Source organism: Solanum pennellii, chromosome 7 (assembly GCF_001406875.1).
Source record: "Solanum pennellii chromosome 7, SPENNV200".
Taxonomy (NCBI): domain Eukaryota; kingdom Viridiplantae; phylum Streptophyta; class Magnoliopsida; order Solanales; family Solanaceae; genus Solanum; species Solanum pennellii.
The window spans coordinates 70,498,773-70,513,841 of NC_028643.1; the positions used below are offsets into that span (position 1 = coordinate 70,498,773).

Consider the following 15,069-nt stretch of genomic DNA (forward strand, 5'->3'; position numbering starts at 1 on the left):
ATGAACTAAAACTAAACATAGCACATGAAAAAAAAAATAGAGTACTAAACAAGTAAACCATATCTTATAAGATGGACAAATAAAAGTTGATTTTAATTCACCAAATAAAACGTAACAACATATAATAATAATGGTAATAATACATGATGGCTACATTATTTTTCCAAATCACAAAGAAAACTCATTGTCAAGTTTATAAAAAAATTACTATTATAAATACATATTTTGAGAAAGGCAAATTAATACGTAAAAGTTTTTGGCAAATAAATAAGGCATTATGCACCAAAATTGGAATAGGAGGTGATTGACATTCTACTCTAACTGAGTGAATGCAACTATCTAATCAATTGTAAGATAACTTGATTGAACTCTATCTAATTTAACTAGAAATGTCATCATATATAGTACTATATTGCTTAATCATTCAAATTCGAATATGAATACTTAAACCCTGAACTCAAAAAACCTAAATCAAAGTAGATCGCGGAGGTAGTTGAGTAGGAGTCTCTTATAGGCGGAAAGCTGAATATAACTAATAAGATACCAGTAAGTATTATAGACATATGAAAAATGTGACAATACTATATGTAATTCCAAAGTCTACACTTGGTAGAGTGTAACGTGTTCTAAATATCAAATTTAATTGAAAGATTTAATTTCAAAGTTCATTCAGCTTTTTAAAGTCAAAATATTTATATCGTTCATAAATTTATCTCAACTAACTTAAAAGATAGTAATAAAATTTATTTGATTTTTCCAATGTACTTGAAACAAAAGAAAAAGAATTCATTTCAATTATAGATACCGTTGAATATATATTGGTTAAGACTTTTAGAGCAACGATATAAACATTTGAACTAATGTAGTTGAATTGAAAAAATCAAATAAGGGAAAACAGCTATTGCTCAAGTCAAATAGATTGAATTAAATTTATTGGTTAAATTTATGTATCTAAACAAGAAAATTTAAAGTAAAATTTTTACAACTTCAGCAGCCTGTAGGCTATTATTATTTTTTTCCTTTTCCAAATGATGATGAGGTTTAAAAAATCTCTTGAACTATATACTAATAATAATTTGTGAGTTTTATACACATAACAAATAAAGGAAATATATGTAAAATGCCAATTTTACAAGTATGTCAACTTCATAAATGAAGAAAATTTATGAAAAAACTATTGAGAATAATTATATATCAAAATGAGTAATGTAACTTTATAGATATAAATGTGTGAAAAATACACTTGCTAATGTAATAACATCATCTTAATAAACACAAAAGGTTAAACAATTCAATCTTGACAAATTTAAAAACTTATATAATTTAAACGTGTAACTGATAATTTTGCGATAATTCACATTTTCTTATGCTTTCTACCTTGTGGAATCAATGAAATATGGGTGAAATAGTCAAATAAATTAAAGTCTATTTAATTTCCATATGTAATAGGTGATCACGTTTGTTGAACCAGTAAATACGGAGTTATGTCACATTATTTTGTTTATTTTTGTTGGTTGGAACATGAATGAAATTATTTTATAAATATTTTATAGGTTCATATTTTAATAATGTTTTGGTGCACTGAAAATGAAGCAAAAATTGGTAGTAGTGAATTTAATATGTTGCCTTTGTATAAGTGGGCTTCAAGCAAACAACAACACTTATCTCCATAAATTAATCATTTAAAAAACATTATGGCACCCCACAAACCTTCTCAACATAACGTCACAATAAATCAAAATTTCTACTTTTGTGTTTTTTTACTCCTCTTAAGAAAATAGCTTGTTTTTTTATATTCTATATTAATTGAATCTGTAAAATAATGTACACTTATTAAGAAAAATAATTAAGGACATAATTTGAATTATATTATTATTATTGTTTATGAAATCATAGATATAACTTTATATATAGTGCAATTTATCTCTTAGCAAAAATATCAAACCTCGTTAAAAAAAAGGGTAAATATAGAAAAAAATTTAAATATCCATCTTGAACAATGGAAAACTCCCCCGAAAATTCACTTAATATAAAATAAAGAGAGTAATAATTAGGAAAAATTTTAAACTTTTATTTTTGTTTGTATTTTAAAATGTAATTTTTTTCATTAAGTATTTATTCTACTAAAGAGTTTGTAATTTTAAAAATAATTATTATTAATATTAATTATGTCTTGAAATTTATAAATAATTTAATGTAATGATTATTAAAAATTCCTGTAGCCTGTAGGAGTATATTTCCTTTATTTCAATTTTTTTAATTAGTTTAGTTTGACATAAAATTTTAAAAATAAAAAAAAATTTTAAAAGTTTTTTTTCGTTAGGATGAAAATAGAAATAAAATTAAGACGGATAAATTGAAACGGAGAATATAAATAGTTTTTTTCTTGTCCCTCTCTGAACTTTGAGGCCACCAAATCTTTTAATTTGAAAAAGCTTTGATTCACTCAAATATTGATTATATACAAAATGGTGTCTTTTCTTTGCATTTGAATCCTCCCTTTTTCCATTATCCAACGTTCCTTATTTGTCTTCTTCATCTTCTTTCTTCCTCTTTTTCTGTTGTTCAGGATTTTGCCTTCCTTTGTAGCATTTGCTGTTTCCATTTTCAATTTTCTCCATTGTCTTTTTGTGGGGGAACAACTTAAAAAAGATCTGATTTTTCCCCCTTTTATGTACAAATCAGTTTGTATTTTGAAGAATCTGATGCCCCAGAAATGGGATTTTTTATAAAAAGCTCAAATACCCATTTCTATTAAGGCCCTGGATTTTCTCATTTTGTCTGGAAAGTTGACAATTTGTGTTTTCAGACACCCTTTTGATTAATCTTTGAAACTCTTACAAAAAGAAAAAATAAGAGGAAAATGTATGGAACCCAAAATAGAAAAGATTTGGCCTTTGAATACCAATCTCAAATTCAGATTTTGAGGCCAAGTATTCATTCCAGAAGGGCAAATATTACTGTGAAATTCCAAGATCTATATGGGTTTACAGTGGAAGGCAATGTTGATGATGTAAATGTGTTGAATGAGGTTAGGGAGAAGGTTAGGGAACAGGGTAAGGTGTGGTGGGCATTAGAAGCTAGCAAAGGTGTAAATTGGTATTTGCAAACACAAGTTACATCAACCCTTAAAACATCCCTTAAACTCTCTACTTTGGTGAATGCAATTACTCTCAAGAAACTAATTAGGAAAGGAATCCCACCTGTGTTGAGGCCTAAGGTGTGGTTTTCACTATCAGGTGCAGCTAAGAAGAAATCAACCGTCCCCGAAAGTTATTACCAAGATATGACCATGGCTGTTGAGGATAAGGTCACACCTGCAACCAAACAGATTGATCATGTGAGTTTTTTTTCTCAAAACATTACCTTGATCCCTTGTTTGATATTTGGTTTGCAGATTAAATTATCCTGGGGTTATAATGCTGAGATTATAATACTTGGACTAATTTATCCCAGCTCAAGTTTGATCTGATGAAATCGGATTCCAGGATTAAGCCCGGGATTATATTTATACCGTTAACCCCAAGATAGTGTAAATTTTATCTAAACCTTAATCCTGGGACATCCCACCTTATTCTGCGTAGCAAATGACCCCTTTTAGAGAATAGATTTGGTTTATTTCTCTGAATTTGGTGTTATGCTATTTGGTATGACCTTTTGAGTGATGAAGGGTGTTTTTGTTTAGCTGATTGCTGTTATATGTTGAGACTTGATGTGTTGATAACCTTTTGGGTGCATTTGAGAGCAGTTTTTGAGTTAATATGTGCTCCAAATGCAAACATTTTCATCTAGTTATAGAGTGAAATTTTAGGTTGTGAAGTATAATTAAGAGTAATTTAGGATGCATTTTTTTGGGTGAATATTATTGTTGGATGTTATACGTCTGCAACTTCCCCTCTTCCAAATATTTCATCAAAATGACTTGTGCATATACTTAATGTGTTGATAACCGTTTTAGGAGATGACTTGTGCACATACTTGATGTGTTGGTAACTGTTTTAGGAGATGACTTGTATTACAGATTTCAAGGGTTGAGTGCTTTCCTTTGTTGTAGTGTTGAAGGTTGGCTGGCAAATGATCCTTTATAAGTCGAAGAGCATGTCCCATTTGCTATTTCTTTTCTACTAGGCTCAAACTTGAATAGATATTTCCTATTGGTTAGGGATTGAATGCAGATTGATGAAGTTAAAAGTGCACACATACTGGAATCCATACCGCCCATTGCATTTAAAGAGATGAATCTCTCTAGTGATTCATGGTAGAGCACCAGTTTGCAGATGAAAGAGGGTCTTCATGATGTTTAATTTTATGTAAAATAAAGCTGAAAAAAACTCTTCTAGTTATATGAGGAATGTATATCTTGAGATGGAAGACAAGAATCAAGATTATATTAAGTAACTTGTTAACAAGCTTGAAGTGAAATGTATAATTTAAGATACATTTTATTTAAGATTTGGTATTGCCAAATTTGTGATCTGTATGTGTTTTTTACTCGCAGGACCTTCCACGAACCTTTCCTGGTCATCCCTGGTTGGACACTTCTGAGGGTCATGCTGCTCTGAGGCGAGTGCTCGTCGCCTATTCTTTCCGAGATTCTGATGTTGGCTATTGCCAGGTATATTCTTCTTGTATTTCACAAAGATAGAATCTTTTATGATCTGCTCTCTTTCATTTACAGAAGCCCATGCTGCCAAGCTTCATAGTTCAGAAATTTAGTTGTGCTTTGTTACATCAACTTATCCATTATTTAGCTAGATTATGCATTTCTTAAGGGATATCAATCGATTCTCTCATGTTATCTTGCAATTGCAAGCTGTGTCCTTGTTTAGAGTTGAAAAGGAGTAAGAAGGATAATAAACGAAGGCTACTATGGAAGTGAAACTTGAGGATGAGCAATTCGGATAAGGATGAAATTTAAGTTGCGTTATCAATATAGCGCAGTTGCTTAGCTCTAAACTAGTCAATCTAATTCCTACCTCCTGCAAGTTTGCACCTATCCTAGACAGTTTTAAAGTCAAAGAGATATTGCTTTTCCCATTTCATATGACAATGCTGTTTAAATGTGAAGTGATACATAGCACGCCTCGGGGAACAAATATTCAAAGACTAATACATTTAGCCTATTAGAACCAGGTGCTCAACCAAATTAATTAAACATTTTCTTACATGTCAAAATATGTGAAGGCATAAAAAGGCCTTAAATGTGCCCACTTAGAGACAAAGACATAGGAAACAGTAGAACAAGAGGTTTCGTTTTTTCTTCAATAGTAGTTGTTACATCACTAATTTGGCTGAGCTGATTGTTTTGCAGGGATTAAACTATGTTGCAGCATTATTGTTGCTCGTGCTAAAAACTGAAGAAGATGCTTTCTGGATGCTTGCTGTCCTTTTAGAGAATGTCTTGGTTAATGATTGTTATACTAATAACTTGTCTGGATGCCATGTTGAGCAAAGAGTGTTCAAGGACCTATTAACCAAAAAATGTCCAAGGTACTTGCTCTTTTGCTTTGTGTAACTATTTTTTTCCACTGATTTTTTGGATTCACATGGATATCGATTGTTTTCTGAAATTGATGAGGAAAATGCAGGTTAGCAGCTCATTTGGATTCTCTAGAATTTGATGTTTCTCTTGTTTGCACTGAGTGGTTTCTCTGCCTTTTCTCCAAAAGTTTGCCTTCTGAGGTGAGAATTCTCTCTTGCTTTGAGTTTGAAACTCTAAAATGCTTTAAAATAGATCATCCAAACCCATGTGGAAAGTGGAAACCACCTGCTAAGAATCGGTTACTGATTAGTAAGAGACAGTTGGATTAGCTGATTGTAAATTGTAAATAGCTGATAAGTTTCTAGTGCTGAAAAACAGTTTCAAGTGCTAAATTGATTTATAAATAAGCAGTTACATATTTGTAAAGTGTGGAAATCGATAATAAGCTGTTGATGTGTTTGAAAAAGATACTTTGAGACTTCAAAATATATTAAGGATAAGATAGTAAAGCTCAAACTAAAAGTGCTTATAAGCTGAAAAGCCATAAGAGCCTGTTTGGCTCAGCTTAAAAGCTGGTCAAACTGACTTAAAAGCTGGTTTTTGACTTATTTAGCTGTTTGGCAATACTCAAAATAACTTATTTTAAGTTAAAAAAAAATTATTTTAAGCCAAAAGTTAAAAGCTGGGGTAGGGGTGCTTTTTTTTTTTAGCTTATAAGCTGTTTTAAGTTGACCACATTTTTATCTTTTTGCCCTTAATATTTTTATACAATCTCCAAATTACCCACATAACCCTGACATCTCTTTCTTCCATTTTTCCCTTTTCACGTTTGGCATAGCAACTTCAGCACTTTTATCCAAACGCATAACTGCTTATTTTAAAAATAAGTTTCAGCACTTTCAAAAGTACTTTTTTAAAGCTGCTTTTATTAAGCCCATCCAAACGGGCCCTAAGTTAGGGGTCACCAACTTATGGCTTTTCACTGATTTTAACTTCTAAGCGCTTTGAGTATTTACCAAATGCGTAAATAAGCTAAAAAGTGCTTATAAACTAGTTTGACTAGCTTATAAGCTTAGCCAAACACCCTCTAAATTTGTGTATGCTAATTCATTTCAGACAACCTTGCGAGTATGGGATGTCCTCTTCTATGAAGGTGCTAAGGTTCTATTTCATGTTGCATTGGCAATTTTTAAGGTACATATTCCTTCTAATTTCTTTTTCATGTATGTGTTTCTACTATTGACTCAGTAGAAGTTAATTTCAAATTTTAAGCAAGTTCTGCAATTTTTAAATAACTGTAGATGAACGAAGAGAAGTTGCTGGTAGCACATCATGTTGGGGATGTCATTAGTATCATACAGAGAAGCACTCATCACCTTTTTGATCCTGACGAGTTGTTAACGGTAATACACTTTTACTAGACTCTATTTTCTCTTATGCTCATGATCTATCTAACTCATTTGACCCGCATGTTGCATAAATGACTTCTTATTCTGAATTAAGAAACTTAATCTTTAGGATAACATGCTGCTGTGTTATGAACTCTACAGTGAATCATATCTTTAATATTCATTCATTCAGGTTGCATTTGATAAAGTTGGCTCTATGACAACGACTACTATATCAAAACAGAGGAAAAAGCAGGAACCAGCTGTAATGGCAGAGCTCGACCAGAGATCAAGACGGTTAAATTCTGTATTTCCAGATGAAAAACTGTAGTTTTTTACGAGGAAACCTAGTAATTGTAGCATATGTATAATGCATCCGTGTCAGGGCGTGCTGCCCTTGCTAGGAGATCAACGATTTGCTCAAAAAACAATGAGCAAAAACCGCGGCTTGGAGAGGAGTATGCTTGTTTATTAAGTTGTAGGTGTTACAGAAGTGTAAATTTAATCTGAAAATATTGCTGTAATTTAGTTATCTTTTATTCTTTATCCTTCCTCCTGTTATCAAAATCCTGCAAATTCTCATTTTGTTGAGCCAAATTTATAGTAAAAGGAAAGACCATGCAGGTATGGAAAACCCAGTCTTATTAAGTGGCTATAGCTTGTTTGGCCCGATGGTTAAGATGTTCAGTCACGTTTTTATTAAATAAAAAGTTCTTTCAAGAAAAAGCAAAGTCATTTTTTAGAGGCTAAAAGAAAGTCGTTTTTCCTTTGAAATATTATAAAATCTCAGCTTCTTTTTTTTCTTCCTACAACAATGGATGCTACTACTGCAATTTATGGAACTCTCTTAATACTCCCCGTTCGCTATTCCTTGTTTAATTTGAATTTCACAAAAAATAGAAATTAAGTCTCGAGAAATGACTTATAAAACTTTTCTCTTAATATTCCCTCGGTCCATCGAGAAACGATATAGAACTAAATGATTAATTATGAGAGTTAAATAGAGAAAACATAACATTCATTATATAAAAAATGAGAAAATTTCGCGGCTAAGCAAATTTATACTATTTAATTATTCATTATAGCTATAGTTTGTTATAATTATCACTCGCGACTAACACTATACATTAATTACGTGGGCTGACTTCGAATTTGTATAATTAGTCACGTTTGTATATGTCTAATTAGCAAGGATACACAAATACGTATGTATAATATACAATTATTTAACTTATATACATATACAATTCACCTCTCTTCCACTCTCTGCCCTCTCTCGCTCTCCTCTCTCCTCCCTCTCTCAATCTCGCTAGCCTCTCTCCGCCCTCTCCCAATCTCGCTTGCCATATATACAAAAGCATATGTATAATATACAACTATATAAATTATATACATATACAATTCACCTCTCCCCCACTCTCTGCCTTCTCTCGCTCGCCTCTCTCCTCCCTATCTCAATCTCGCTAGCCTCTCTCCTCCACTCTCCCAATCTCGCTTGCCATGTATACAAAAGCATATGTATAATATACAACTATATAAATTATATACATATACAATTCACCTCTCTCCCACTCTCTGTCCTCTCTCACTCGCCTCTCTCCTCCCTCTATCGATCTCGCTCACCTCTCCCATTCTCTCTCGCCTCTCTCCTCTCTCCTCCTTCTCCAAATCTCTCTTGCCATATATACAAATACATATGTAGAATATACAATTATCTAACCAGTATACATATACAATTCACCTTTCTCCATTCTTTTCTCCTCTCTCCTCCCGCCTCCATACAACATGTAGCTATAAATTGTAATTATCAAACTATAGTTATGAAGAATATTTAATTATTTTTAAGTGGCTATATGTGAAAGTTTCCCATAAAAAAAGGGCAACTTTCACATATAGCAAATAAAAAATTCATATTTGTATGCTATAGCAAAGTTTGCATAATTGCGCTCCATAGCAAACATAGAAACTGTATAATTCGCTATACATATACAGTTGAAACAAATTGTATAAAACGAAGTGTATAAAACAAGAAAGAGAAAGACACTTGGGCAGAGAACTGTATAAAAACGAATTGTATTATAATAAGTGTATAGAACGATTATATACAATTTGAATTTGTATAAAATGAGAAAGAGAGAAAGACAAAAGAGACTTGACAAGGAATATACAATTGAATCGAATTGTATAAAACGAGAAAGAGAGAAATTAGATACAATTTGAAAATTGTATAAAACGAGAAAGATAGAAAGGCAAAAGAAACTGGGGAGGGAGTATTTTTATTGTATAATTATAAGTGTATAAGACGAAAATATATGTACTTGCATGTGTTTATACAATTTTCTCACGCTTTATACAAACAGAAATGCAATTTAAACATTTCGCTTTTGTTTGTATAAGTGAGAAACGCGAGGGTGGCGAGCGAGATTTTAGGAGAGTGGCGAGTGAGATCTGAAAGAGGGGAACAAAAATATATGTATTTATACAATTTTCTATGCTTTATACAATTAGAAACAATTTTTATACACTTGTGTTTGTATAAAAAGTGAGGGAGCGAGCGAGAGATTGGAGGAGAGTGGCGAGCGAGATATTTGGGAGAGAGGCCCCTGACAATTTTTTACAAACGTTTGTTATGGAGCACAATTAAATCAAATTCTAGCTACTTTATTTATTTTAGATTATTAGTTTGCTATTATATACAATTTTCTCTAAAAAAAAAATAGTTTTGAAATAATAGACGAGTAAAAATGAACGTAGCCCGTAAAACCTAAGCCCGGCCCAAAAAAGGCAAAGGGTGATGTCTCTCGATTTTGCCACTTTTTTTTTCTTGTCAATCCTTTAGCTCTGCAACTGAAACTTGTTCATTTCTCTAGCTTCCATTTTTCTGCACTCCTCAATCTTTGGAGCTAACGAATTTCTTCAAGATTCAGAAGAATTCAAATACCCAATTCACCAAAAAACTCCATCACACAAACCAAACAAACTTCTCTTTGCACACTTCAGTTCAATTCCTATGTCTGACCTGGATGACATTTTCTTAGATGCTGACGATTTCAAGTCATGTTTACCCTTAAAGAAAGTCCCATACGGCGACGTTTTCGAAGCTTCAAGGGCCGGAGATGTCGACCGTCTCAAATACCTTTTGGAGTGTGGTGTTAACGTAAATGCTAGGGACCAATGGGATTCAGTCGCCCTTTATTATGCTTGTCTTGCCGGTCATCTTGATGCTGCCCGAATGTTACTGGAGAGTGGTGCTATATGTTCTGAACATACTTTTGATGGTGACCGTTGCCATTATGCTGCGCTTAATCTTAAGGTGAGGAAACTGTTGAAGGCCTTTGAAGCTCGGCCTCCTCCGCTTGGACCTTTGCAAGGTGCTTTAAGAGATACTTTCTTGGCTTGTTGGGCTAATAAGAAATTCTTCGAACAATCTGAAGGTCAAGTGCCCATATCAGGTATGTGAATATGCATATTGAGCTTGGAAAAATTTGTCTTTGATTATAACTGATATGCCTCAATACTGAATATTTGGGATGATGTATTTTAGTTTTTTTCCGTATACAAGAAGTAGAAGATGCATAGATATACTATAGGTACTGGAGGAAGGGAGAATGGTCTGACTTTGAGATTGGAGTGTGGATTATTGAGAACCATGGCATCTAGGTGAAGAACTTTAGCACCCTGTGTAGGACTTAGGACTCATTTAGTTGGGATACAAGCTATCCCGGGGTTAGTTATCCCATCTTCAATGTGGGATAAAACTAACACTACAATCTCAGGATAACTAATCCTGAGATAAGTTATTCCGCAATTTTATGCCAACCAAACATTCCATAAAGTCATCCTTAAAATTAATCCTGGAATAGTTATCCCCTATCCCTCGTGCCAAACGAGCCCTTAATTTCCAAACAATCCTATTTTCCAACTTCAAGCCCTTCTTATATGGAAATTACCTGATTGGTCCTAGGAGCAAGATTCTTTTGTTAGACTTATTAAGAAATTGAATCTTTCTTCTTAAGGAGTGCGTGGTAGTATTAAAAGCATTGGAGTTCTCAATGTGAATATAAAATATCTTGGCATTTAAAATTCTCTATTGAGTTGTCTTAGCACCAGCTGCTTATTTCTTTTAGAAAAATATCCAGTTCAATACATGATAGAAGCAGACTTTGGCTCATAAGTTCATCAATGAGTTGGGATTATAGAAAAAGGGAAAAAAGTTACAGCTGAAAGAGAGAGGTGATGATTAAAAAGCGGGACATCAAAATAATCATCTAAAAATAGCACCAAAGCAAAGATGTTCATACAGACTTTTTGAACCCTATAATCTAAAGGCAGTTCATTCTGCAAACCCATCAAATTAGCATGACATGCCGATAGTGTTCACTCTACATAGCTCCTTGACCTTCATAGCTTCTGTTATGCTTGTCAGTTGCCAAATAATGTGATGCTACAAGAATCCATATGGTTGGTATTGCTTATTTAATTCTCATTTGATACCGCATCCCAATCAAGCTGCAATTTACCTTGTAATGTGAGCGTACTCAACTAGTCTTGAGCAGTCAAATGATGGAGAATGAACTGTCCCAATTTTTTCCTTCACCCACTTATAAGAAATTCTCAGTGTAGAAAGCTACTTATTACTCCCAATGTCTAATTTATGCTTCATAATTTCTCTTTTAGTATTTTTCCCGAAAAGAATGCCATACTTTATCATTTAGAAATAGTTTAACTTAAACTTTCAGTTTTACCTGGAATGAGAGAATTTAAATTCACACAAATGTATGGCCTGTTTTATACCACAAGTTTCAAAAAATTCTTTCTTAAGCCCCGTGCCCAGTCAAACACCATCACATAAAATTGGAATGGAGGTTGGAGGGAGTACTTAAAGTCTACTTACAATGCTGAGAAACCACAATTTACAGGAATTTGGCATCGAATTTGGGATCCTTTCTGCTCAGGAATCTTAGTACATGAAGTACCTAGACTTCCAAAAGTAACTAGAAGACAAAAGTGAATACAGAGTCTTTTAGTATGACTACTTGACTAGCTATTGCGCCATGAATAGTGTAACAAACTTAAATCTCCTCATTTGTTGATGGGATCTGTGCTTTAGTTTTCCACTTTATTACTGTTCCATTCCGGTGTTGAATCTTTAAACACAGAACCTGATCGATCAGTCAGCCTTTTGTGAATGACTTCCGCTCTCACTATAGGCCTGCTGAAGCTGTTGTATGAATATATTGCTGGATAGACTGTACTTGATAAAACTTTCAGTGATAGTGAAGTCATGATTTTTTAAAATGGTGTTTTAATCTGATTCCATCATTATTGCTTACTGTTTTTTTACATGAGTCAGTAGTTTTTTTCTTGGATTCACTGGATATTCTGTACTCCTTTAGATTTGGAAACTGTGGCTGTACTAGTACTTTGGTTCTTTAGCTGTATGCATATATCACACTTTCTGATTCTTTGTCCAGATTGTCTTCATGCACTCAAAAATGACATGGTGGTCTGGGATAATTAATAGGTAATTCAGAAAATGGAGGATCCAGCCCCAGCGACTTTCCTCCGGATGTTGTATTCTACGTGCAGGGTAGGCCTATTGAAGCTCACAGAGTAATCTTGACTGCACGGTCACCTTTCTTCGAACAGAAATTTCAGACTGAGTGGAAGGATAGAAAGGAAGTACGATTCTCTAAGGAAAAGCTGTCTTATCATGCTCTTTATAGCCTCATCCACTTCTTTTATTCCGACAGGCTTGATATAGCAGTAGATGACATGGAAGATCTTGTTAGAATTTGCAAAGTTTGCAAATGCCTGTCACTACAAAAAGTCCTTGAGAAAGAGTTGATTCATCAAAAATATGCGGAGTACAAAGCACTAAGGGACGTAGATAACTCCCAAAAACGGTTCATCTTGCAGGGAATCTCTCTCCCAGAAGAAGACCGTCTTCCAAATGCTTTGCATAAAATTCTTCAAATTGCTCTTGTTAATTCCAACAGCGAACAGAACTTGAATCACAATGTAGATGGTCTTATATGTCTTGTCAGTTCAATGCAGATCAGTGAGTTTGAAGATGATCTTGCAGATGTTTGTGTTAGAGTTGATAAGAAGATCTTTCGTTGCCATCAAGTGATCTTAGCATCAAGGTCTGAATACTTTAAAGCGAGGTTGTCACGCATGAAGGATTTTCTGGAAGGGAGAGATTGTTTACCTGATAATGCACTTCCATGCATTGAGGAACATGATTTGACTGTTGGAGCTTTTAAGAAGATGATAGAGTATATGTAAGTCATCTTTTTCTCATTTCTTTTTTGTTTTTCGTTGAAAAGCTGCTTTTTTTACCTCCCCCCCTTCCCATATAAAAAACTAATTAATAGATGGAGTTACTCTGCTGTATTTCAGTATGTGTCTGTTGCATCATCAACAACATTTATGTGATTGTACATTTAATTGATCACCAGTACGACTCAGTTAGCCCTTCTTAACAAACTCGCTTGGTGTGACTCAAATGACATGTGACTTGGCTTTCAGCTGTGCTTATTTCAGTTGTTTCATCTTGCAACCTCTTGCTAACAAGATCATATTATGTTAAACAGGTATACTGATGGGTTGAAGGACATTGACCCTGATCAAGTATGTTGTTTGAATTTCTAGTTATAGAATAGTTGCCATAATTAGCTGTCTCTTTCTCCTCTGCATTGATTGCTCAGATAGTTTAATTTATGATGCATGTAATCTCTTTTACCAGGCTGAAGAAATGTTTGATGCTGCTTCAAGGTACCTGTTGTTTCCCCTCAAACGTGTCGTAGCAGATGCACTGCTGCCACATTTGGAAATGGTTTCTCCTGCTGAGTTGTGCCATTGGCTGGTATTGTCGGACATGTATGTGCTATCTGTCTTCTTTAGTCATATTCCTTCTTTATATACCAATATGCCTAAATTGTATTCACATTCCTTTGCTAGTGTATACCAAGATCTAGGAAATCTTTTGATCTCTTTGGTTATGGATTATCACCATCTTCTAATCAGTCTGTTTGGATGTTTAAACTTAAAGCTAAAATTCCTGTGTGTAAGTTTGACTTTGTGTGAATAGTCCTGTCATTGAACATCTCTTACTATCTATCTAGAAGAGCAAGAGTTAAAATGTAATATGCATCAAGACCTATGAACAACATTATTGTAACTGCTCCCAAACTCGTAAGAGTTAATTTATGGCAAAAAAGGGCATAATTAAGGTGTCTATCCATTGTATTTTTGCTTAATAAAGCTAAGTTCTTTGGTTTATACTTTTAGGTATGGTGCTATAAAGATTCGGGAGTATTGTCTAGACGCAATGGCATGTAACTTTGAGACATTTGCGGATACCGTAGAGTTTAGGGCAATGCTTTTGACCCTCCCACCACCATCTGGCGATTCTGCACTTCGTACAACTGCCCCAAGTGCTCCAGGAGCTGAGATGAGCAGCACAGCTGAAGGAAACGTTTTGGATGATCTGCGAGAGAAATGGCTCGAAGCTGAAGCTGCCGAACTCGATGAGAGAGATGAGAGTGCATTGCTTTTTGACAAGCGCCTTGAGATGCTCATGCAAATTGCAGAACAAGAAAGAACTGATGGCCTTGAATGTAATACAAGTAGTGAACAAGAACTTATATGAGTTTTGTTATTTCTTTTATTTTTTGAATCTTATAAATGTACTATTTTGTTCATGTAGCAAAGTTAATCCCCAAGAGGAAAATAAAAATGATCTTATATGTGAAGTTCTTGTTACACTTTTGGCAGTTAGAACAGTTCTTTTTTTCTTTTTCTTCACATTATTTTAACTTACTGGCTTGGTCTTTTGATTCTACTAGTATATGAACACGTGCGTTGCACGTTAATTCATAACGAAGAATATAAATCATTAAAAAATCACATAATTTTTTGAAAAATAATATTTGAGTTACAATATAAATATGAAAAGTAAAATGACAAACATTTTGTGTATAAACTTATTAATAAAAGGGCAATGCGCAATTTAATTTTTAAAAAAATGTTTGTAGTGTATAACTACCTTGAAGAATTTTTTTGCATTTAGTCCTCCCTTTATTATAATTTTGATATAGAAATTTTATATTTATTTTAAAAGACAAAATATTGTTGCAAAAACAAACATGGAGGCACACTATCTTATAATTAACTTCCTTAAAATGTTTTTTTGTC

The 15,069-nt window shown here is 33.5% G+C and overlaps 2 protein-coding genes across 2 annotated transcripts; both read left to right on the forward strand.

The window, feature by feature from the left end:
• The first annotated feature begins 2,402 nt into the window (after positions 1 to 2,402).
• On the forward strand, positions 2,403 to 7,437 carry LOC107024187 (growth hormone-regulated TBC protein 1-like). The gene is made up of 7 exons (XM_015225101.2): positions 2,403 to 3,340; positions 4,499 to 4,615; positions 5,312 to 5,490; positions 5,589 to 5,682; positions 6,599 to 6,676; positions 6,784 to 6,885; positions 7,064 to 7,437. Exons 1-7 carry the CDS (start codon positions 2,864 to 2,866, stop codon positions 7,199 to 7,201), a joined length of 1,185 nt encoding a protein of 394 aa, XP_015080587.1. The 5' UTR covers positions 2,403 to 2,863; the 3' UTR covers positions 7,202 to 7,437.
• Positions 7,438 to 9,653: 2,216 nt separating this feature from the next.
• LOC107024329 (BTB/POZ domain-containing protein At2g04740) lies at positions 9,654 to 14,637 on the forward strand. The gene is made up of 5 exons (XM_015225288.2): positions 9,654 to 10,322; positions 12,395 to 13,154; positions 13,467 to 13,503; positions 13,619 to 13,752; positions 14,164 to 14,637. Exons 1-5 carry the CDS (start codon positions 9,881 to 9,883, stop codon positions 14,522 to 14,524), a joined length of 1,734 nt encoding a protein of 577 aa, XP_015080774.1. The 5' UTR covers positions 9,654 to 9,880; the 3' UTR covers positions 14,525 to 14,637.
• The last annotated feature ends 432 nt before the right edge of the window (positions 14,638 to 15,069 follow it).

Coding starts and splice junctions, on each gene's coding strand:
- LOC107024187 (XM_015225101.2), top strand. CDS start 2,864: ATGTATGGAACCCAAAATAGAAAAGATTTGGCCTTTGAATACCAATCT. Junction 5,683..6,598: donor CCAAAAGTTTGCCTTCTGAG/GTGAGAATTCTC, acceptor AATTCATTTCAG/ACAACCTTGCGAGTATGGGA. Junction 6,886..7,063: donor ATCCTGACGAGTTGTTAACG/GTAATACACTTT, acceptor TCATTCATTCAG/GTTGCATTTGATAAAGTTGG.
- LOC107024329 (XM_015225288.2), top strand. CDS start 9,881: ATGTCTGACCTGGATGACATTTTCTTAGATGCTGACGATTTCAAGTCA. Junction 13,155..13,466: donor AAGAAGATGATAGAGTATAT/GTAAGTCATCTT, acceptor TATGTTAAACAG/GTATACTGATGGGTTGAAGG. Junction 13,504..13,618: donor AGGACATTGACCCTGATCAA/GTATGTTGTTTG, acceptor CTCTTTTACCAG/GCTGAAGAAATGTTTGATGC.